Source organism: Carcharhinus amblyrhynchos, chromosome 12, assembly GCF_965287045.1.
Source record: "Carcharhinus amblyrhynchos chromosome 12, sCarAmb.v2.hapA, whole genome shotgun sequence".
Taxonomy (NCBI): domain Eukaryota; kingdom Metazoa; phylum Chordata; class Chondrichthyes; order Carcharhiniformes; family Carcharhinidae; genus Carcharhinus; species Carcharhinus amblyrhynchos.
The window spans coordinates 17,013-41,485 of NC_137335.1; the positions used below are offsets into that span (position 1 = coordinate 17,013).

Consider the following 24,473-nt stretch of genomic DNA (forward strand, 5'->3'; position numbering starts at 1 on the left):
GCTGATCGGCCATACTGAATAGTGAAGAAGGCTCAAAGAGCTAAATAGCCTATTCCTACCTTCTATATTTGTACGTTTGAGTCTTTTGATTCCAATCACAGTTGACAATGTCATTTGATGAAAGCAGTATAAGGGCAAGTCAATACTGATAGTGACCTCCTCCACTGTTACTAGAATTGAAAGCTTGTGACAAGAGATAATGGAGAGATCCTTCAGTATCCAAAGTCTGATAGTTTCATAATGTTCAAAACAATAAGATGAAGTTTAATATTAACACCAGTGCAGATTTTAGCTTATAAACAGCCATAAGATTTGTTTTATCCACAAGAGAACATTGCAATGTTACAAATAAATTCATACTAACAACAGGAGCTATACAGAGAAAAAATTAAACGTTATTTTGTTCTTGTGTTATATAAATGAATTTTATTTTGAATGAATGTGTAGTGATGTCAGATACGATCAGGATCTAAGATAAAAGACAACACTGCCTTTACGTGTTAAAATATAACATATATAATGTCAATTATTGAACTAAGAAGGATGAAAATGTTTACAGTGTAGCAATGCTGCCTATCTAATGACCAGGAATCACATCACTGGGGGGGGGGGGGGGGGGTTTAACACATGTATTAAATTGGGCTAATCGTCATAAATTTTGACAAGATGCGTCAAAAGAGAAGATTGCAATGTCACCAAGTCACTACTGATCAAATACGTGGATTATTTAGTTTGATGAAAATGAAGGTTTTGTATGTCGGGGAATACGTTACGTAAGAAGCGATATTAAAGAAGGGACAGTCTTGAGGTAGAAAGGTGGTCATGGCTTTACATTGTTACAATACATTAAAATAATCACCCTATTCGTAAAATTTGTCTGGGCACAGAAATTCATACTGCAGAGGAGAAAACGTCCCCTCTCATATTTGCAAGACTTTGGCGGAACTTTAAAATAAACAACTTTCTTAGGCACACAGCCAGCATTCAGACACACCTGTAAGGCTTTGTTTTCCAAGAGGGTGGCATTACAGGAAGTAGCATTTTCTTTAAAACATTGTAAAATGCAGATACAGTTTGAGAACAATATTCTGCTACACCAGTAGTAAAAAGTGATTTTAAAAGTCCCCCTCCCCAAATGCTGCACTTTTATACATAGTAGCATAAGTTTCAGATTCCAACATTTTATACTTCATTATTTTACAATTGCATAGTAAAAGAAGGAAAGAGGAACAGACAATAGTCAAAACTACTTGTTGGGTCTCCACAGGTAAGCTCCTTCAATGAGACCAATTGGTGAAATTGATATTCTTTGAAAGTCCCGTTCAGTTTCGTTATTATTCACAACTGCTGGTCATACAGGAAGTAATGGTCTCGATGCAAGTGTCTGCTGAATGGAACGTATCGTTACATCGTTACCTGTGAGATACAAAGGAACACATTCGATGATTTTATGTCTGGATCAGGTACTACAACCAAGCGTGGAGATACATTCAGCACTAAATATATTCAACAGGTGGCTGGATATAGCACTCGGGGCAAATGGGATCAAAGATTACGGGGAGCAGGCGAGACTAGATTATTGAGTTGGACGATCAGCCGTGATCGTAATGAATGGTGCGGCAGGCTCAAAGGGCCGAATGACCTCCTTCTGCTCCTTTCTTCGATGTTTCTATGTTAAACCTACCTTTAGCAAGCGTCTTATGAAGCACGTGGAAGCCTTTGCTCAGTGGGTTGAGTATGCACGACGGTAGTAAATTTTTCTGAACAATAATGATGTTAGAATTAGAAGTTTAATTATGTTTAACTATTGTTGTGAAAACCTATCTGGTTGACTGATGCCCCTTTTAGATAAAGAAATCTGCTGCACTGGTCTGGCCAAATTGTGACTTCAGATTCACCGCAATGCGGCTGCGCTGAACTGCACTCTGAAATGAGGCAGTGACGGGCAATAAATGCCGACTCATCCAGCGATGCCCACGTCCCGTGAACGAATATAACAAACGAGTGATCGTAATGTTGGAGTTAGCAAGACCGGGGCTTCGGCTTTCGTCGGGACAAGTGGTAAAAATCCTGCATTGTAAAAATATCAAAGTCACGAACTGCAGGTAAGTGAAACCAAACTTCAGGGCAGGCTTTACCATTTTTAACACTGAATATTTTTGTTTCAGCAGCCAATAGCTGCAAAACCCTCTCAGGGAATGGAGTGCTGTGTTTCTGAATGATTTATGTTGAGAGTTGCCCTTCATGAGTTCTTTTCTACTGTGAAAGGGGCTGGGATGAGACTTCACCCTCTCTTTCAACCCTGCGAAGGAAATCTAATTTCTTATACATAAAACATGAAAAGAATCTTACCTGTTGCCTTGTAGTAAAACTTGCTGTCATTATGTGGGAAGGAAGGAAAAACCAGGTATTAGTAAAGGTGCGTTAAACCGTGAAGAGAAAATATCATCATCGGGGTCCTGCAAATGCAATTCATATAAACGTTCTCTTTTTGATTCTAGTCAATGAGAAATATTGATGGCATCGTACGCAAGAATTACCTCCATCAGGTTCGACAGTTCGTTGCCAGTTTTGCCACACTGCAGGAAGTGGATTCAAAAATAATTCCTTTCGGAGTCAGAGAATCATTGCAGCACAAAAGGAAGCCGATTGGCTCATCAAATCCAGGTTTACTTTCCTCAAATCTCCATCCGATTTCTTCCACTTGCACCACCCTCATACGTAGCAAATTCCAGTTCGTTACCACTCGTTATCGATGTCGAATAACATTTATTCCTCACAGCCACTCTGCACCTCTTGCCACAAACCATAAATTGGTGTCTCTTGTTCATTGAACCATCAGCTAATGACAACAGCCTTTCCTTATTTACTTGATTTATGCATGTCATAATCTTCTACACCTCTATAAAATCTCACCTCAATCTTTTTCTCCAACCTAAATTGTTGCTTTTCTACTCTATACTTTTGTATCTGAAGCCCAAGACACTATATGATTCTGCTAGTACCGTATGCTCCTGGGGCAGCACGGTGGCATAGTGGTTAACACGGCTGCCTCGCAGCGCCAGGGACCCGGGTTCAATTTCTCGCTTGGGTCACCGTCTGTGCAGAATCTGCACATTCTCCCCACGTCTGCATGAGATTCTTCTGGGTGCTCCGGTTTCCTCCGACAGTGCAAAAGATGTGCTGGCCGTGCTAAATTCTCCCTCGGTTATCCGAACAGGTGCCAAAGTGTGGCGACTGGGGGATTTTCATTGCAATGTTAATTACTTGCGACAGTAATAAATAAACTTTACAGACTTAGTTACTCCGTCAATAGGTCCTGCTACATTCAAAGATTTACACACATGACCCTTTATAAGACCCTTATCAGGCCTCAATTGGAGTACTGTGCGCAGTTCTGGTTGCCTCACTATAGGAAGGACGTAGAAGCTATTGAAAGGGTACAGAGGAGATTTACAAGGATGTTGCCTGGACTGGGAGGCATGCCTTATGAAGTTAGGTTGAGGGAGCTGGGACTCTTTTCCCTGGAGAGACGAAGGTTGAGAGGCGACCTGATAGAAGTTTATAAAATGTTGAGTGGAATAGATAGGGTGGATTCTCAGAGGCTATTTCCCCGGGTTGAAATGGTCGCTATGAGAGGACACAGATTGAAGGTGCGGGGAGGCGAGTACAGAAGTGATGTTAGGGGTAAGTTTTTCACTCAGAGGGTGGTGAGTGAATGGAATCGGCGGCCGTCAGTGGTGGTGGAGGCGAACTCGCTGGGGTCTTTTAAAAGACTTCTGGATGAGTATATGGAAGTTAATGGGATTGGGGGTTATAGATAGGTCTATAGATTGGTAGGTGTTGATGTGATCGGCGTAACTCGTGGGCCGAAGGGCCTGTTTGTGCTGTAGTGTTCTATGAACCCACAGGTTTCCTTATCCTGCTTATGTTCTAGAACAGTGCCATTAAGTCGACATTGCCTCTCCTATAATGTGAATATACGTGAAGTTATTTCAGTAGAAAATGCAGAAAGGCAGAGTATTTATTAAATGCTGAGAGGGTGGGAAGTGTGGGTGTCCTGGTGTCCTTGTTCATGAGTCAGCAAAGGTTAATATGCAGGTGCAGTAATTAGGAAGGCAGATGGTACGTTGGCTTTCACTGCACGGGGATTTGAGCACAGGAGTAAAGGTGTCTTGTTGCAGTTGAATGTAGCCTCGGTGAGACCTCACCCAGTGTATTCTGCACGTTTTTGGTCCCCTGACCTCCTATAAAGGGAGTGCAAAAGAGGTTCACTGGATGGACTCTGACGAAGGGTTATCCGGACTTGAAATATTGGCTGTTCTGTCTCCAGTCACTGTCAGACCTGCTGAGATTTCCCAGCGATTTCTGTTTTTGTTTTCAGATTCCAGCACCTGCAGTAATTTGCTTTCACCAGATTAATCCCTGCGATGGCAGAATTGTCTTGAGAAGAGAGTGTGGAGACTGGATCTGTCTTCCTTGGAGGGGTGACCTCATAGAAACTTTCAAAATTCTTACAGGGCACGATGGAATGAACAAGGATAGGAGGTGGGATTTCCATCGGGCTGCCCTGAAACTGGAAAATCCCACCGAGGTCGACGTATCTTTCTGTTATCCGCCCCTCATCCTCTACAATTCCCGTGGTGGGTGGAATGGGAAAATTTGCCCCAAGATGTTTCCTCCGGCCAGTGAGTCTAAAAGCAGGAGACTTAATCTTAGAATAAAGAGTAAGTGATTTGAGACTGAGATAAGGAGGAATTTCTTCACTGAGTGGTGAATCTTTGGAATTCTCTACCCCAGAAGACGGTGAAAGCTCAATCGTTGAGATGTTTAAAACAGAAATTGGTAGATTCCTGCAGACAAAGGACATCGAGAGCCATATAGATAGCATGGGAGAATGGTGTAGATCAGACATCATCTAATTGAACGGTGGAGCTCTGGGGCTGAATATGTTCTGTATCTCTTTGACTAAATGCAACATTGCACACTACTCCCAAATTAAATTCTTCGGCCACCAGTCTGCCCATTTTGTCAGCCTTTCTATATCCTGACTTTAACAATTGGTGGAATTGGGCCGAGTGTCAGGCCTGTAGAGAAAATGGGCGTGGAACTCTCCACATCGCTGGCCAGTCTTGTCCCCTTAACTACCATACAACAGAGTGGCTGTGCTTTGCATCGTCACTCAGGCGAGGTGGGGACCCTTAGAGCTGGGACCGCTGCCACTGAGATCAGGTAGCCCTTTTATTAATCCTCGCCCCTCCGCCACAAAAATATCTGTGGCCTTCACCCCACCTCCCCCTCCAATATCCCCATTCTTCCCATCCGGTCAATGCAAGCATCTCCACGTCCCCCTACCCTCCACTCCTCCGCTGCGTCATCGCTGGCATCCCCATAGCTCTCTATGCCTGCTCCCTCCCACATCAAATAGATGAGCCCACGCCACCTGCCTCACACTGGGCTCCCCACTAGGCTTGTCCTGGCATTGCCCCCTGGCACTGGTTGGTCATGTCCCTCACCCTAGGAGCTATAGTGACCTTTGCACCCCTGGGGCTATCCTCATGACAGGTTCACGTCTGGGTGAACCTGCAGTAAACCTTGACAACGTGACATTACATTGAACGTAGAACATTGCAGCGCGGTACAGGCCCTTCGGCCCTCGATGTCGTGCCGACCAGTGGAACCAATCTAATGACCCTCTAACCTAAACTATTCCAATGTTATCCATATGACTATCAAATGACCGTTTGAACGCCCTGAAAGTTGGCAAGTCCACAACTGCTGCAGGCAGGGCATTCCACGCCCTTACTACCCTCTGAGTAAAGAACCTACCTCTGACATCCGCCCTATAATTACCACCCCTTAATTTAAAGCTATGTCCCCTCGTGTTAGCCGTCACCATCCGAGGTAAAAGGCTCTCGCTGTCCACCCTATCCGATCCTCTGATCATCTTGTATGTCTCAATTAGGTCACCTCGTGACCACCTTCTCTCTAATGAAAATAACCTCAAATCCCTCAGCCTTTCCTCATAAGACCTTCCCACCATATCAGGCAACATCCTGGTAAACCTCCTCTGCACCCTTTCCAATGCCTCCACATCCTTCCTATAATGCGGCGACCAGAACTGCACGCGATACTCCAAGTGCGGCCGCACCGGAGTTTTGTACAGTCGTAACACGACCTCACGGCTCCGAAATTCAATCCCTCTACCAATAAAAGCTAACGCACCGTACGCCTTCTTGACGACCTTATCGACCCGGGTGCCGACTTTCAGGGAGCTATGCACACGTACCTCGAGATCTCTCTGCTCGTCGACACTACTAAGAGTCCTTCCGTTAGCCCTATATTCTGTACTCCTGTTACTCTTACCAAAGTGAATCACCTCACGCTTTTCCGTACTAAACTCCATTTGCCACCTCTCGGCCCAGCTCTGCAGCTTATCTATGTCCCTCTGCAAACTGTAACATCCTCACTGTCTACAACTCCTCTGACTTCGGTGTTGTCGGCAAATTTACTAATCCGTCCTTCTACACCCTCATCTAGGTCATTTATAAAAATGACAAACAGCAGTGGCCCCAAAACAGATGCTTGAGATACACCGCTTGTAACTGAACTCCAGGTTGAATATTTCCCATCGACCACCACCCTCTGTCTTCTATCAGCTAGCCAATTCCCGATCCAAACTGCTAAATCACCCTCAATCCCATGCATCTGCATTTTCTGCAGTAGCCTACCATGCGGAACCTTATCAAACGCTTTGCTAAAATCGATATACGCCACATCAACTGCCTTACCCTTATCCACCTCTTTGGTCACCTTTTCAAAAAACTCTAAGGTTTGTGAGGCATGACCTACCCTTCACAAAACCGTGTTGACTATCCCTAATCAATTTATTTCTCTCCAGATGATTATAAATCCTATCCCTTATAATTCTTCCCAAAACTTTGCCCACAACAGAAGTAAGGCTCACCGGTCTATAATTCCCAGGATGATCTCTACTCCCCTTCTTGAACAAGGGGACAACATTTGCTATCCTCCAGTCTTGCGTCACTATACCTGTAGCCAATGACGACGTGAAGATCAAAGCCAAAGGCTCTGCAATCTCCTCCCTAGTCTCCCAGAGAATCCTAGAGTAAATCCCACCCGGCCCAAGGGACTTATCTATTTTCATACTCTTAAGAATTGCTAACACCTCCTCCTTATGTACCTCAATCCTGTCCTTTCTAGTCTACAACCTGGTATCGCGGTATTCTCCTCGACTACACTGACTTTTTCCTGTGTGAATACTGACGAAAAATACTCATTCAGTGCCTCTCCTATCTCTTCAGCTCCACGCATAACTTCCCACTGCTGTTTCTGACTGGCCCTAATCTTGCCCTAACCAATCTTTTATTCTTGACATACCTGTAGAAAGCTTTAGGGTTCTCTTTGATCCTATCTGCCAAAGTCTTCTCATGTCCTCTTCTAGCTCTTCTTAACTCTCTCTCTTTAGCTCCTTCCTGGCTAATTTATAACTCTCCAGTGTCCTAACTGAGCCTCCACGTCTCAACTTTACATAAGCCTCCTTGTTCCCCTTCACCAGAGATTCGACTTCCTTAGTACGCCACGGTTCCCTCGCTCGACCACTTCCTCCCTGCCTGACAGGTACATATTTACCAAGGACTCGCAGTAGCTGCTCCTTGAATAAGCTCCACATTTCAGATGTTCCCAGCCCCTGCAATTTCCTACTCCACCTTATGTATCCTAAATCTCACCTAATAGCCTCATAATTACCTTCCCCCAGCTATAACTTCTGCCCTTCGGTATACGCCTATCCCTTTCCATCACTAAGGTAAACGTAACCGAACTGTGGTCACTATCACCAAAGTGCTCACCTACCTCCAAGTCTAACACCTGGTCTGGTTCATTACCCAGTACCGAATCCAATGTAGCTTCACCTCTTGTTGGCCTATCTACATACTGTGTCACGAAACCTTCCTGCACACATTGGACAAAAACTGACCCCTCTAACGTGCTTGAACTATAGCTTTTCCAATCGATATTTGTAAAGTTAAAGTCCCCCCTAAAGATGACCCTGTCATTTTCGCACCTATCCAGGATCATCTTTGCAATCCTTTCCTCTACATCTCTGGAACTTTTTGGAGGCCCATAAGCAATTCCCAGCAGGGTGACCTCTCCTTTCCTGTTTCTAATCTCAGCCTCTACTACCTCAGTAGACAGGTCCACATCAAACGTCCTTTCTGCCACCGTAATACAGTCCTTGACCAACAATGCTACGCCTCCCCCTCTTCTACCATCTTCTCTACTCTGACTGAAACATCTGAACCCCGGAACCTGCAACAACCATTCCTGTCCCTGCTCTATCCGTGTCTCTGAAATGGCCACAACGTCGAAGTCCCAGGCACCAATTCAGGCTGCAAGTTCATCCACCTTTATTGCGTACGCTCCTCGCATTAAAGTATACACGCTTCAAACCACCCTCCCGCCTGCCAATACACTGCTGTGACCTAGAAACCTTATCCGTGACCTTCCTACTCTCAACCTCCTGTACGCTGGAGCTACAATTCAGGTTCCCACCCCCCTCTGAATCAGTTTAAACACCCCCCTCCCCCAAACAGCATTGGCAAATATCCCCCCCCAAGATATTAGTACCCCTCTGGTTCAGGTGCAGACCATCCCTCTTGTAGAGGTCCCACCTACCCCAGAATGAGCCCCGATTGTCCAAGTATCTGACCCCTTCCCTCCTGCACCATCCCTTTAGCCACGAGTTCAAATGTTCTCTCTCTATTCTTCTCCATGCTATCCCGAGGCACAGGTAACAAACCAGAGATAACCACTCTGTTTTAGCTCTAAGCTTCCACCCTAACTCCCTGAAATTCTGTTTTATATCCCCGTCCCTTTTCCTACCTATGTCGTGGGTGCCTACGTTGGTGAGGTATGAAAATCTTGTTTTTTTGGGGGTCTTTAATTAGATGTAAATTTATTCAAGTGATTGGAAATCAGGTTTTCACAGCTTCCAACTTGTATCTGTGTCAGATCGTCAAGGACTGTGTGAATTACGATAGATTAGAGATCTGAGTGACACTTAGACAGCACGGTTTTGCTCATTCCTCCATGATATACACAACCTGTCTTCTAAGAATCCTTGATTTGTATCACCTCAACTGACCTGACATGATCAATTTGAAAGCATTGCTGACTGGGATGATGTTACTTTAGATGTACAGTGAACAATTCAGCACCAGAGGTGGAATTCTACAATCTTTAACTGGATACTTCAGCATTCAGCCTTTCTGTCTACGTGATACTAAGTTATGTCTCAAATTGTTTTAAATAGTTACGGCCTGCAAGGAAGTACACAGTCCAAAAAAAATAAAAAGTGTGATGGTTTCAGGACAGTACTAAGGGCAGGTGCAGTCAATTAATACAAAGAACATCGTGGTTACAGAGATTTTAACATTTGAAGTAATTTCTAACGTACTATAAGAATGGTAATGGAACTACAAACCAAGTGCAATAAACAGAGCACAACCATTGTTGTACTTACGGCTGCAAACGGGGAAAGAGCTATTGATTTGTTCCATGACATCTGTGAGGTCTGTACTCGTGTCCTGGGGCGGAATCAATAAATCATCTGGAAACAGGACAATCGGAAATCAAGAAAATCAGAAGGCCGTCACTCAAATAGAATTCTATCTTTAATCTGAAGGAAAATCTCCTGTACAGTCACTCGCATCACTGCAATCCCAAATAACATGATATAAATATCGGTGACATTTGAGAAAGAAAAAATGTATAAATATATGGTGTTTTTCATGTCCAGGCATCACAAAGTGGATAAAACCAGTATAGTTTTTCTTGATTATACAAACATATTATCATAGAATCATAGCAACAAAGGACCACCGGGTGGAGTTTTCTCAATTCTCAGCCAAGATGGTTTAAGCTCCTGAGGGATAATCTCTGTTTCCTCTGAAGCCGGCCACTGTGCGCTTTACTTTGAAGACACTACCGATCTGGCCAGTCAGATACAGGCAGGACATGTATTTGCAGAATGGATAGAGCAGGAGAGAATGCAAGAGAGACCTCAAATTATCTTCTCGTTGTTACCCACTCATTATCTATCTGATTCCAACCATAATGCAGTTTCTTCTCTAATTTAAATAGTTAGTTTGCTATCATGTGATTAACTGCCCAATTACTGAATATGGTCACAGAAGCTGAGGAAGCTTCATTCGAGGTGCATTGTTTATAATGACTGAATTAAATGGTCTGTGAAGCCCTCTTCTCAGCCAGGGTCCATTGTCCAAAGTGATTGAGTTTAATAGCACAGTCCACACCCACCTGGACAAACACATTGGCCAGAGTTGTCCCATCCCGCCTGCTGCTGGAATTTTAGCGGGTGGGTTGCAGCGAATGTGAAACCCCGTTGACGGTCGGGTGGGAATTTCAGGTTTTTAAACCGGTGCGGTCGGAGAATTCCGCCCATTGTATCTGGATGTCTGTGAATAGTTCAGGGGATAGACCACTCTTGAATAAATCAATTTTCTGGGTGGGCTACTTTCAGACAGCGTAATTCCTTTCTAATGGTTTTGTAATTTTGCAAGGTGAAGTCGTGTAAATATTTCGCTATTTTAAGAACTGCTGTTTAAGCCACCTGGGGACATTGACAAAGTACGAATGGATTTCCATTGACTTCGATTTTGTGAAGTCTCTTTGATGCAACACACGGTCAAATGGTACTTTGATGTCACGGGCTCTCATCTCATCTCACCTCTGGAGTTCAGTTCTTTTGCCCATGTTTAGACCAAGGCTGTAATATGGTCTGGAGTCAAGTGGCCCTTGCTGAACCGAAACTGAACATTAGTGAGCTGATTATTGCTGAGTAGGTGCCATTTGGCAGTGTTGTCAATGACACCTTCCACCATCTTGCTGAAAAGCAAATTGATGGAAATATAGTTGGCTAGATTGGATTTGTCCTGCCTTTTATGGACAAGAGATACCCAGGCAAAGTATGACATTCGTGCCAGCGTTGTAGCTATACTAGAACAGCTCATCTCGGAGCAGTTAGTTCCAGACCGCAAGTCTTCAGTACTACTATTGAGATTTTGTCAGTGCCTTCAGCAGGTAGGTGGTAGTCAGCAGGAGGTTTCCTACTCCACGTTTGACATGAAACCACAAAACTTAATGGGATCCGGAGTCAATATTCAGGACTCCCGTGATCATTCCTGAGTGCATAACAATGTACCGTCAACTCTGATGGATCTGTCCTGCTAGTGGGGCTGGACGTACCCAGGTACGGTGATACAGCAGTCCGGGACATTGGTTGTAATCTGTAAATAAGCCATGCACGTTGACAAAAAGGAGAGTGTACACTGGCTGGATTACATGTTCAAATTCTTGAGTTAGGTTTGAACCATTAACGTTCTGACAATGTGGTAAGGTTTCAACTATGGAGTCAAACTGTAAGCTATAGCATGCTTTACTATGTTAAAGATACTAAGTGCAAATAGGTGTTGTTGTAAATGGAACGTGCCATTTTTGAATCTATCGATCAGAAGATTGTTTACAATATTCAATTATGAAGGTCACAAAAATTATTTGTTCTGCTTTCCAAAACCTCTAAAATTAACATATAAATGAATTCCTAAACCCAGAGATGTTTCTATTAGCAGCGCTAGTAAAACCACTACGGAAATGTTTTGAGAGGTCTCTTAATAAAAATGAAAATGCCACGGACAGAAAATAATGAGAAATGCTCATAGAATGCCTTTATATCCAGAGGAATAGAAAACTAAGGGTGAGAACTCGTATTTCAACTATAAAAAAATCCCTGGTTAGACCAAGCTTGAAGTACCTGAAGAAATAAATAATGGCTTAGAGCGTTTCTACAATGCCATTAACTTCATCCTCTTCTTTTGTGAAGAATGCCCTGTGCCTCCACAAGACAATTTCCTTGCTTCCCCTAATCAGCCCAGCATTCTTTTAAGTATCTTTTTGAGATGATTTTCAAGTTCCCTTTTACATTATCTGCTAATCTTTACCGTACATAAAAACTCAGATGTGCATTTTAAATATAGCATTACCAAAACAGCGAGATGTTGGGTTCTACTGCATCGTTATAGTTTCATCGTCAATATCCGACCGTATGTCAGATTGATTAATATTGAGAATCCCTATAGTGCCATTTGGCCCATCGAGTCTGCACCGACTCATACCCAGGATTACCCCGTGACGTGCCACCTGGACTCAATTTTGACGTTGGTGGCAAGAGTTGAAGGATCGGGGGTGTTGCGAAGTTGGGTAGAGTAATTGTAGATCGGTGTTTGTCAAATTGTAAAATGCTAGGGAGAAAGCATTATACGGTTCCTTTAAAAGGTGGTGCTTCTTCTGTGCTTAGAAAGTTTAAAAAATGCAAGTACGTATAAGGTGCCCAAAATGAAACATTTACACCAAAAGGTCAAGCAGCAGTGTTGCCAAGGCAACAGGCTTTCAGGCATCTGAATTATTTGAAATCGGCCTATGAATCAGAATTAGGCATTTAGATACCAAGAACCCTCTATTAAATTTAAATCTGATGGTTTTGGCAACCTAGGACCAATCCTATTTTGGGAATATTAATACGTCATCACAGGTATAAAAGGAAGGAGGCCACGGGATAAGGAGAGAGCAGCTGCCAGCTGCCGGAGTAACAGCTCTTAGTTCAACTCTCAGCTCTAGATGGAGAGAGAACTGCTGGCTCTCATAGCTTTATTTATGTTTTAAGAAAAAGCACCATCTCGATAGTGAAGGTATTAAAGAAGAAAGAAGAATCAACAGTGAAGGCCCACAATATTCTGGAAGACACAAAACCTGGCTGTAATTTAGAGAGTGACTAAAATACTATTTTTTGTAATGCGTAGGAATTGCATTTATTTGAACAGCATACCATTAGAATTGTGTTTTATTTGGTTTGTTAATAGTTTAGTGAACTTGTTCACTGTTAGGTAAATAAACTGTTACTTTCTCACTTTAGAGAGAGTGTCATGGAGTTATTTTGATTTAACCACTAAAAGTTGCTGAAGAGCAGATCGTACCACTTCACACACACTTTTAACAGATTAAAGGGCTCGGTACTCCTCTTTGAATACTTAGGTGTTAGTTCTCAGGAGGGAGATTCTCCTCTGCTTTATAACAGGGGCAGCCCAGCATGTCACCTTGTTTGGACATCAGGCAGGAAGTGGGTGTTTCTTCAAGGTGCCTTTTCCACAGTGGGATCCAATCTTAATCCTACCCGTAGTTTCAGGGATGAAGGATTATGTGGGTAGACTGGAGGCACTGAGAAGCTGACATCTCAGGTTTGAAAGATGTGCTTAAAATTATGAAGGATTCAAATGCAATAAATAAACAAAAACTGTTTCCGATACTCAAAGCAGAGAACACAGATTGAACGTTATTGCATTAGGACCCTGGACCAGAATCCCAAATTACAATAGGCAGCTAGATTAGTAATGTTCCTATTCTGGCATAAATGTGACGGCATGGTGCCTCACTCCAGGAGTAATTCTGCTGATAAATCAGAGATGTTTTGTAGTAAGACAAACTTTATTTAATAACACAGTTTAACTATAGCTTTAACAAACAAAGTAGCTTAACTATTGCCCATTTGAACAGTATTTAAACGTGAAAAGAAGCCACTCCAATTTATAACTGCTTCAGTTCCAAATAAGCAACATATTTTTAGACTCAAAACTACCTTAAAGTGTTAGCAACTATAAAGGTGTGCCGTCAGTCCAACATTCATTGTGTATTCCCTGCCTTGTTAGTTTTCCAGTAATGTATTGCCTCACGCTTTTCAGAGTTAAGTTCCATTTGCTACTGTTCTGCTCACTTAACCAGCTTGTTTATATTATCCTGTAATCTAAGGCTTTGTTCATTGCTATTTACTACACCACTATTCTTGTGTCACCTGCAAACTTATTTAGCATTCCTCCTACATTCATGTCTAGATCATTAACGTACACTATAAACAACAAGGGATCCAGCACCTATCCCTGCAGATCACTACTTTACACAGCCTTCCAGTCACAAAACCAACCTTTGATCGTCAGCCTCTGCCTCCTGCCACTAAGCCAATTTTGGATGCAGCTTGCCAAATTGTAGTGGATACAAATTCAATAGTAGCATTCACAAAAGGGGATAGGATAAATACTTGCAGGGATTTGGTGAGAAATAAATGGTGTAACGACCTGGATTGTTCTTTAAAAGAGCCAGCACAGACTCAGTGGGCCGAAGAGCATCTTTGTGCTGTATTACGTGCTACGATTCCATATGCGTGTTCTCGGTAGGTTACATTTAGGTTAGATTCTAAATGATCAAAACAGAGAGGAAACTGGAAAGTCAAAATAATTATCTTGCGGTTTAAATGTGAATACGGTGCTTTCGAACAGCCTCCAGGTTTGAAGCTTGAATTAGGTTTTCCATCTCTCCAAATAAGTTTTTTAAGAGACCTACGTTCAGAACTCTGATCGGTTTAGATTTAGTAGAACACACAAATGTTACATACATATATAGAACCTGCGGAATAAACATCGAAAACCTAAAAATTAAATATACTTAAAGCAGCTTTTTGAAGTCACGGAGGCCTGTGCCCAGACATCTGCTGGTCGTTAACCTGCTACAAGAAAGTACCAGTCACCTGACCTTCAATAGTTTACCTCTACCCAACCCTTCTCCACGATGGTGCGGCCGAGACCGTTACGTGTCACTGAAAGGAACAATGAAAGTGAGCCACGTCCAGCACTGTTTCAATGCCAGTGAGTCGTAACGTAGCGTCGTTCGTAAACAGAGAACCTTTGTGTAAGGAGCAAAAATAGAATATGCTTCATGCTCTACGATTCGTGCAATTTGTAGCATCACGCTTTCCAATCAAATAGTCTTAAATAAACAATAAAGTGGTAGAAGTTCACTCACTTTTAAATATGGTTACGCGTGAGATAAAATCCTACAACAAATAGACCCAAGAAATAGAATGCTCTATGGAACACCATTGTTCCAGCATTCCTGAGACATGAACTGTCATGCCATAGTAAATATTTGTTTTTAAGGTTGAATAATAAACTCTAGTATTCCTCTCCATTAACCATCAGGGAGAAGGAAGAATCAATGCAGACGTTTTCTTTGAATACTGTTCCTCGATAGAGATTATTGTACATTATGATGGGATTAGCTAGATGGAATATTTGGCTTTTTAACAGAATTTTTTACTGTGTTTGTGGCTTGAGGGATACCGCTTACACTTGCCTTTATTTTAATACGAATCTTTACATTCATCACTAACCTGTCTGCGAGCTGAAGTCCTCATTACAGGTTTGACCAGTTTCAGCAAGCTGAAAGGGAGTAGTTGGAGAAACTGAAGGAACTCCGTTTGGCTTCGATTCTGTTAATGGCTATAAAGAAATCACGACAGTAGAAGTTATAAAATTATATTACTGCTCTAAATTTTAACAAGACTCACAGGGATTGATAAATGTACTCGATAAGATGGATACTAAAGAGTACGAACAGGTTATTGGTCATTGTTGGAACACGAGATAAAGGACATGTCACGTAGCATTCATCAGCAGTCAGTGACTGCAGTAAGAATGAAGCATTTTCTAATGAACGACTGCATTATGCCAGCCTTCATGTGGAGAGAGGGCAGACAACCTAATGTATCTTCAAGTTATTACTCCTATTAGTAATGATTGTTTGGTTTACATTACAAAGTACAGTCCCAATTCCACATGTCTCACCTGGGTTACAATGTGCTAGTCTAGCAGTGGCATTCCAAATTAGCATTCCCAATTATTTGCTCGAGGAACATTGAACCGACGACGTACCAGTTAAAACTGAATATTTATCGGAGAATTTGCAAGGTTGTTTCAACTCCATCTCAATGACTGAACTAGGAAAGAGTTAGGGAATGAAACTGTGTTTGCGATCTCTGTCACGTGATATGGGAACAAGCATTTTTTCCAAGACAGATCGGTGAGAAAGATTTGAAAATTACTGATGGGACACACGCAGCTCACAGCAGGCACTCAGAGAGGCAACATTCAAAAAGGTTGTGGTCTATCTATCTATCGTCAGATGACACAGGCGATGAAGGAAGGGACAATATGTACATATGAATTAGAAGCAGGAATGCTACACCGTTCAGTAAGATCACGGTCGATCTGATTGTAACTTCAACCCCTTATTCCTACTTATTCCCGATAATCTTTTGTCCCCTTGTTGATCGAGAAACTCACGACCCTCTGCAAAAAAAACTCATCTCTGTCTTAAATGAGCGACACCATATTTTTAAACAGTGACCCCCTGCTTCTAGATTCTCCGACAGGAGGAAGCATCCTCTCCGAATTCACCCTGTCGACACCCCTCAGAATTTTAAAGGTTCGGATCAGGTTGCCTTTTACTCTTTTTTAAACTCCAGTGGATACAATGATCGCGGAAGTGTCGCCAAACAAGGTTAAAGTAGAAAAATGAGCTAATTTTCAAAACAGCTTTAACGTTTGGGAAAACATCTTACAAGTACTTGACATGATTACGATTAGGAGTAACGAGGTGGGCTGTTAGAATATGAGCTCCCTGATTGAGGTAGTTAATGCTGTCCAATACTGAAGCCTTGCAGAGGTATATAATGTGGAGTGTCCAGGTTGCTGGTGTATTGTATACTTGGTACTGGGAAGTATTCCCCCTGGTTGAGTATTACTAACTATTGTAAATAAATCTGGATCTGGTGAAGGGACACTGGCCTCGGGGGAGTTCTTGCAATCGTCCAGGTTCACTTGCCTTAACAGCCTCACTGTTGGAGGTCTTCACTGGTAAGGATGACGCGTGGTCCCCACCGACGGGACCCGTCACGATCAGCTCGCCAGTGGGACCGAAGGCCATTGAGACTCCCCGGCCGGTCAGGGGCAGGGGTGGGCTGTGCTAGCCTGGGACCTTGACAGTGCCAAGCTGAGACTCTGGCACTGCAAGCTTGACAGTGCTTACTGGATACCAGGCACTGTGAAGATCAGGGCCTACAGAGAGGCAGGTATAGGGGTATCAGGTGATATCCAGGAGGGTGGGGGGGCAATGGGTCAGGGAGCCCAGTGATCGGGACACTATCTAGGGGGTAGACTGCGGATAGATCTTCAGTGCTCTGTCATACAGAACACTAATGATCTGCGCACGCGCACAGTACTCTCTAGTGAGAGCAGCTGGTTTTCCAGCAAAATAGATCCTGTCCACTCCTGCTACTGGCGTGAATCACACTTTGCCTTTTTTTTCACTACATGCCATAAGATCATGTTTGGAAGCTCACTGAAAAAATGGGTGGGGTTCTCTCCCACTTTCACACTCATTCTGCAAGTAGAAATTTTTCGGTAAGATCACCTTCTCAATTGCAACTGGTTTTGAGTAATGGCTTCAGAAATTTTGCAAAGAATAATAAGTTTTGGTGTGGTATCTCAAAGATATAGACAATGAATTAAACCAACCATTGCCATCAGACTGCAGATTCCCACTGTAGATATTTTCATTATTCATTCCAGCTCAATTTAGCTATTCCTGGAGACATTTTGGAAGATGGACCAGAACTTCAATTAATGACACAATTTAAACAACTAGGAAATTGCTGTGTGTGTAACTTTACTCATTTGCTCCCATTCTACCCGAATGCCTGACTAACCTGTACCTCTTCCAGGAGTTTTCGCAGTCGGCACAACTGTGACTCCAGCTGTTTGTTGTGGTCCTCCAATATCTGCATTCTGGCCTCGAGTCGTCCCTTGTGTTGCCGTAGGAGCTTAGCCTCAGCCAGGAGTTCAGCATCATGATAGTTCTGCTGGTTTGCTGAAAAGGTTGGCGATGGCAAGGGTTTTATATCTCTCAGAGTCTGCTGCTGCTTTAACCGTTCATACTCAGCCTGTAGATTTCTGTGATTACAAAAGCAATTAGATTTTCAGTTTGCTTCAGGAATACCTCTTCTTACACAAGTGAGGTTCCTCCAGGTATTGCCATTGTGCTTTATCGTGCTTTCGTGAACTTTCCAGTGCCTCATTCCAGTGACCACTGCTCACAAAAGAGCTTCGACAGGGAGTGTCAACAGATCATTGGACGAGTTCCGGGGACGGTGGATTTGGGCTTGCAAACCCAATTCGTTCCTCAATTGCTGCCCACACGTATCCATTGATCGACAGGCACTGAAATTAAAGACATCTAAACTGCAAATTCCACCTGAGGAAAATCCCTCGTCAGAGAGCTAAGTGATAGGTTATTTTTGCCACAGTGAGAGTAGGATAACTGGACTTTCCAAATTCACCACTGCTTATGCCTATCTGATAACTCCCATGATCTGCATGGGGAATCACTAACTGACCACCCAGTTGTGCTCATTGAATATGAGCTCCCTGGGGATTGGTAATTAGATGACCAGGTGGAGCTTGTATAGCGAACCCTGTATAAAGCAAGACCCCGAGTGGGTCCTTTGTCCTTTCAGTCCTGATCGAGACCTGTTGTGTTCACCACAGGCTTGTGGTTATTATTTATCTTTATTTAGTGCGATAAAGGTACGGCTCCTTCACAACCAACTCCTGGAGTTATTGTAGCCTATAAGAAAATGCTAAACTAATTCTGCCAATTAATTTCATTATAAGTTAGCATCTGTTTTATAGTAAATTATAAAAAAAAGCATTTAAATTACATCTAAAACTGTAGGGAGCTGGCGAGTTGATGCTGACTTGACGCTGACCTTTTGATTGGAGTTCAATTCCGATTCAAATTGATGGGGTAAAAAGCTCTCTTGTCTAGAAGAGTTCTCAGTTTGAAACAACACATATCTACATCAAGTGACGATATCAGACAAGTACCGTGCTGAGTAACTTTGGGGAAAAAATCCACTGATGCAGTAGTGACTTCTATTCCAAGATTGGGGTTGAAGTATTTGGTTAAGGCAGTGTAGAAGAAGTTTCACTCTGCATCTGGTTAAGTGCCTGGCATAGGTTAATTTCTGCTCTCATTAAGGTGTGGGATGGGTTTGAGTATTGGAACACTAGTGACCAATAAAATGAACCGTGACTGAAACTATATCCAGTCAAGATCATCTGACTCAAACTTGTCTCCCTGGTGTACATGTCTCAGCTAATCACTGGTAATATGGGGAAAGAAAATTTTCATCCAGAGGGTAGGTAGAGTCTAGGATAAACTTCCTGGGAGGGTGATAGAGGCAGGTTCAATTGACGTATTCAAAAGGGAACTGGATTGCTATCTGAAAAAAATGTTCGATAGAATGGGGATAAGGCAGGGCAGTGAGATTCGGTAGAATGTTCAGCCCTGATAGGCCGAATGACATCCTTCTGCACTGTAAAGATTTTGTCATTCCTTGACACAGTAATCATTAGCAAGCATAAAACTGGTATTTTACAAAAAGCAATAGAAATTATCCACTTTGGTAGAAACAATAGGAAAGAAAAATATTATTTAAATGGAGAGACACTACAGAATTCCATGGTACAGAGGGAATTGAATGTCCTTGAACATGAATCACAAAATGTTAGCATATAGGAACAGCAAATAATTAGGAGACCAAATTGAATGATGGCCTTTACTGCAAGAAGGAAGTATAAATGTAGGGTAGGCTCGTTACAGGAGAATGGTGAGGCGACATCTACAGAACTGTTGTGTTATAAATGTACAAGATACTGGTGAGACTGCACCAAGAAGACTGAGTACAGTTTTGATCTCCTTATTTAAGGAGGGATATCCATGTAGTTCAGCAATGGCTCACTAGGTGTATTCTTGAGATGAAGGTGATGTCTTGAAGAAAGGTTGAGTAGGTTGGGTTAGATTAAAAGACTAAAACGTATAAGCTTCTGAGGAACCCGGATAGAGTAGATGCCGAATAGACGTTTCTCCTCTGGAAGAATCTAGGGGGGGCCGGGCACAGAATAACGGACCTAACATTTAAGACGGTGTGGAGCTGCTGGCGTTGGACTGGGGTTGGCACAGTGAGAAGTCTTACAACACCAAGTTAAAATCCAACAGGTTTATTTATTAGCACGAGCTTTGGGAGCGCTGCCCCTTCATCGGTTATGTGGAGGATTGGATTCACAAACAGGGCATATGTGGACACAGACTCAATTACAAGATAATGGTTAGAATGCGAGTGTTAACAGATAATCAAGTCTTTACAGCTGCAGACAGTGCATGGAGAATGGAGAGAGGGTTAAGCACAGATTAAACTGGTGTGAATTGTCTCAAGCCAGAACAGTTAGTGAGATTTTGCAAGCCCAGGCAAGTCGTGGGGGTTACAGGTAGTGTGACATGAACCCAAGATCCCGGTCGAGGCCATCCTCACGCGTGCGGAATTTGGTTATCAGTTTCTGCTCGACGATTCTGCGTTGTCGTGTTCTTGAAGGGCAAATTGGAGAACGCTTACCCAAAGATCAGAGGCTGAATGCCCTTGACTGCTGAAGTATTCCCCGACAGCAAGGGAACGCTCCTGCCTGGCGATTGTCGAGCGGTGTCCGTTCATCCGTTGTCGTAGCGTTTGCACGATTTCCTAATGTACCGTGCCCTGGGACATCCTTTCCTGCAGCACATCAGGTAGGCAACGTTGGCCAAAGCACAAGAGTATGTACAGTGTACCTGGTGAATGGTGTTCTCACGTGAGATGATGGCATCCGTGGCAATGATCCCACATGTCTTGCGGCAGTTGCTGTGGCAGGGTCACGGTCACTGTTCTCCTGAAGGCTGCGTAGTTTGCTGCGAACAATGGTCTGTTTGAGGTTGTGCGATCGTTGAAGGCAAATAGTGGGAATACGGTGATGGCCTTGGCGACACGTCCGTCTTCGTCGGCGACACGTCGAAGGCTCCGAAGAAGAAGTCGTAGCTTCTCCGTTCCGGGGAAGTACTGGACGACGAAGGGTACTCTATCTGCCGTGTCCCACGTTTGTCTTCTGAGGAGGTCGGTGTGGGTTTTTGCCGTGGCGCGTGGGAGCTGTCGATCAATGAGCGGAGCACCTTATTCTGCTCTTACGAGGGCGTCTTTCAGCATCTGTAGCGTTCCTCCTCATCTGAGCAGCCCCTGTGTATACGGAGGGCATGTCCAGAAGGGACGGCTTCTTTAATTTGTTTAGAGTGAGTGCCGGAGAAGTGGAACATCGTGAGCTTATCCGTGGGCTTGCGGTACAGTGAACTGCTGAGGTGACTGTCCTTGATGGAGATGCAGGTGCCCAAGAATGCAATCGATTCCAGAGAGTAGTCCATGGTGAGTCTGATGGTGGGATGGAACTTACTGATGTCACCACGTAGTCGTTTCAGTGATTTGTTTGCCCTGAGTCCAAAACAAGAAAATGTAATCACTGTATCTAGTGTATAGCATCGGTTGAAGGTCCTGTGCAGTGAAGAGGTCTTGTTCGGACCTGCGCCAAACGATACCGAGGTGCGAATTTGGTCCCCGTGGCTGTTCCGTGTGTTTGGATAAAGAATTAGTTGTTGAAGGTGAAGGTGATGTGGTCCAGGCTGAAGCAGGTGAGTTGTAGAATTGCGACTGGAGGTTGGCAGTCGTCAGTGTCGAGTACTGAGGCAGTTGCAGCAACGCCGTCATTGTGAGGGATGTTGGTGTAGTGTGCCACACATCCATTGTGATGGAGTATTCCTGGTTCAACTATTCCACGGGTGTCTCTACTGCCTCCCGAAGATACACGAGGCCAACGTACCCGGCCGTCCCGTCGTATTAGGCAGTGGACCCTGTGTGAGAACTTCTCCAGCTACATCCAAGGCATCCTAAAACCCATCATACAAAGAACACCCAGCTTCTGTCACGGCACTTCGGGCTTCCTACAGAAACTCAGCACCCGTGGAGCAGTTCTTCATCCAGATATACGGAACGCCCGTGGGGATCAAATTCATACCTCAATATGCCAACATCGTCTTGCACAGGTCTGAACAAGATCGCTTCACCGCACAGGACCTTCAACAGACGCTACACGCTAGATACACTGATGACATTTTCTTCCTTTGGACTCACGACAATCATTGAAGCAACTATATGATCTTGATAGTCCAATTGAGGATTGATTCACTGAGTGAGAAGTACTGAGAACAATCTTTCCAAATCATCAGGGCCACAAAGTTCAAACAGGATAAAACAGCAAATATGAACCGTGACATTAATCTGCACCTTCAACATAGAAAAAAAAAATCCCAAGGCACTTCATAAAGACACAAGGAAAAATGAATGCTGAATTAAAAAGATATTAAGAGTGGTGACTAATAGGTTGGTTGACCCATTTATTGCTCATACTTAATTGTCCTTGAACTGAATGGCTCGCTAGGTCATTTCAGAGGGTGGTTAAGAGTGAACCACATTGCTGTAGGTCTGGAGTCACATATGAAGAAGTAACGATGGCAGATTTCCTATCCTCAAGGACATTAGTGAATTTTATGACAATTAGTGATAGTTTCTTGGTCATTATTACTAAGACGTGCTTTCAACTCCAGACTAATTGAATTTAACTTCTATCGACTGCCATGCTGGGATTTGAACCTGTCTCCCCAGAACATTAGCCTGGAGGTCCAGTCTTACTAGTGCAGTGACATTACCACTGTGCCACCATTTTCCTTAAAGGGAAAAAGGGAGTAGAGGTGCAGACATGGGGTAGAGAGGTAATGGGCCAGTCCAGAGTAGGAAATAGAGAGTAGCAGGTTAGGCCATGACCACCAATGTTGCGGCAAAGGAAGGGCAGATGCACAAGGAACTAAAGAATGGAGAGTTCAATGGGAAGTTATAGAGCTGGAAGAATTGCAGCAATAGATAGAAGCTAGTGCAAATAACTGCTAACAGGACTGAGTTTCTTGGGCTTTGACAGCTGAATGGTAAGGAAAACATTTTGGATCAGGGTTGTCCCTTGGAGGAATATGGAAATTGTCCCACAGAATGAATGAGAACCTTTAATGAACAAAGGAAAAATTAATATAATTTAGAAACCACTGCAAGAATAAACAATAAAATGTGTCCACCTTTGCTCCTCTTCGAGATTTGCAATGATGAATTCTAACTCGCCCCGCTCCTCTTTTTCCACTGACTTGAGGATCTGCACAGGACTCTGGGGCTGACTGATGGGTGATTCTCTCCCCAGCGTCTGACAGTACTGTTGGATCAATGTATGCTCATCATCACTGCATCAGGAAAGTAAAAGGCAGTATTATTTTACAGCTCTTCTCTCATGCATAAATTATTTACTTTACACCTGTACAACAGTTAATATAAGTCCTCAGTCCTTGTTCTACCTGCTAGAATAAACTATGAATAAATTCAAATTATTAATTTGATTGCAGCTTAAAAGCGTAAACTTCATTTAGCAAGCAATTGTTGTCATCTTATCTATTACCAGAAATTTAATAATTTTTTAAAAGAGGTAATCAATATTAATCATATTTTTTGTTACTTTTGCCACTTCTACTGACTCAGAAAGAGTTGGACTGAGGTCTTAATAATTTTGGATACAAGGGATGGGATTATCTGGCCACGTACTCCCTAAGACTGGAAATTTCTGCCCGAGGTCAATTAACCTTTAAACGATCCGCCAAATTTCTGTCCCACCCACTACAATTCCCTCGGCAAGGACAGGAAAATTCCGCCCAAGATGTTCAGAATAGGTAGGAAAGAAAGGAGTGCAGTTGGTAGTATCGATTAAAGAGAACATTGCAGTGCTTAAGAGAGAGAAGATGTCCTAGAGAGGTCAAAAACAGAATCTATTTGGTCAGAGTCAGAAATCAATAGAAGTGCAGTCAGACTAACGGGCGTATTTAATCGGCCAGTGGGAAAGTAGTGGGAAAGTCCGAGAAGAGCGGATTTCTATGAAAATTAGAGGTGCACGAGTTAGAGAATAATATGAATGGGGAACTTTAATTATCCTAAAATGAACTAGGATAGTTGATAAATAAATTGGATCAGTACTAGGATCATTGTTTTTTTTCCCATATATAATAAGGGGTATAATTCTATAGGGATGAAGGAGCAGAGGGATCTGGTTGTATATGTGCATAGAGGCAGGTGGAGAGACCAGTTAATAAAGCATACCTTATCCTGGGCTTTAGGGGCATAGAATACAAGATCAAGGACGTTATGCTGAACTTATACAAGACTTCAGCTTGACATCACATTATAGGAAGAGTGTGAACACATTGGACAGGCTGCAGCAGGAACTTGCAAGAGGGATGAGAAGCTTTAATTTTGAGTTTAGATCGGACAGGTTGTTCTTATTAGAGAGACGAAGACAGAAATATGATAGAAGTGCTCAAAATCATGAGACAGTGTAAATGAGGAGAAATTGTTCCTGCTCATAAAAAGATTGAGAACAAGGGCAAAAATTTGAAATGATTTGCAAAAGAAGTAAACGTGATGTAAGAAAAAACATTTTCACAGTATGCTTTGGGGCTGGAATGTCCCACCTGAAAGTATGACAGAG

At 43.1% G+C, this 24,473-nt stretch overlaps 1 protein-coding gene across 5 annotated transcripts in view; it reads right to left on the minus strand.

Annotated features, from left to right (window-relative positions):
- Positions 1-243: 243 nt before the first annotated feature.
- utrn (utrophin) overlaps positions 244-24,473 on the minus strand; it is a 517,764-nt gene continuing 493,534 nt past the window's right edge. For 4 of the 5 annotated variants that reach the window (XM_080199920.1, XM_080199921.1, XM_080199919.1 and 1 more), the window contains 6 exons: positions 23,023-23,181; positions 17,693-17,936; positions 15,317-15,425; positions 9,545-9,631; positions 2,353-2,375; positions 244-1,416 (listed from right to left, as the gene is read on the minus strand). In XM_080199920.1, coding sequence (XP_080056046.1) covers positions 1,405-1,416; positions 2,353-2,375; positions 9,545-9,631; positions 15,317-15,425; positions 17,693-17,936; positions 23,023-23,181 — 634 coding nt within the window. In that variant the 3' untranslated portion in view covers positions 244-1,404. The remainder of the gene's footprint in view (positions 1,417-2,352; positions 2,376-9,544; positions 9,632-15,316; positions 15,426-17,692; positions 17,937-23,022; positions 23,182-24,473) is intronic. The other variant, XM_080199918.1, reaches the window with a different exon arrangement.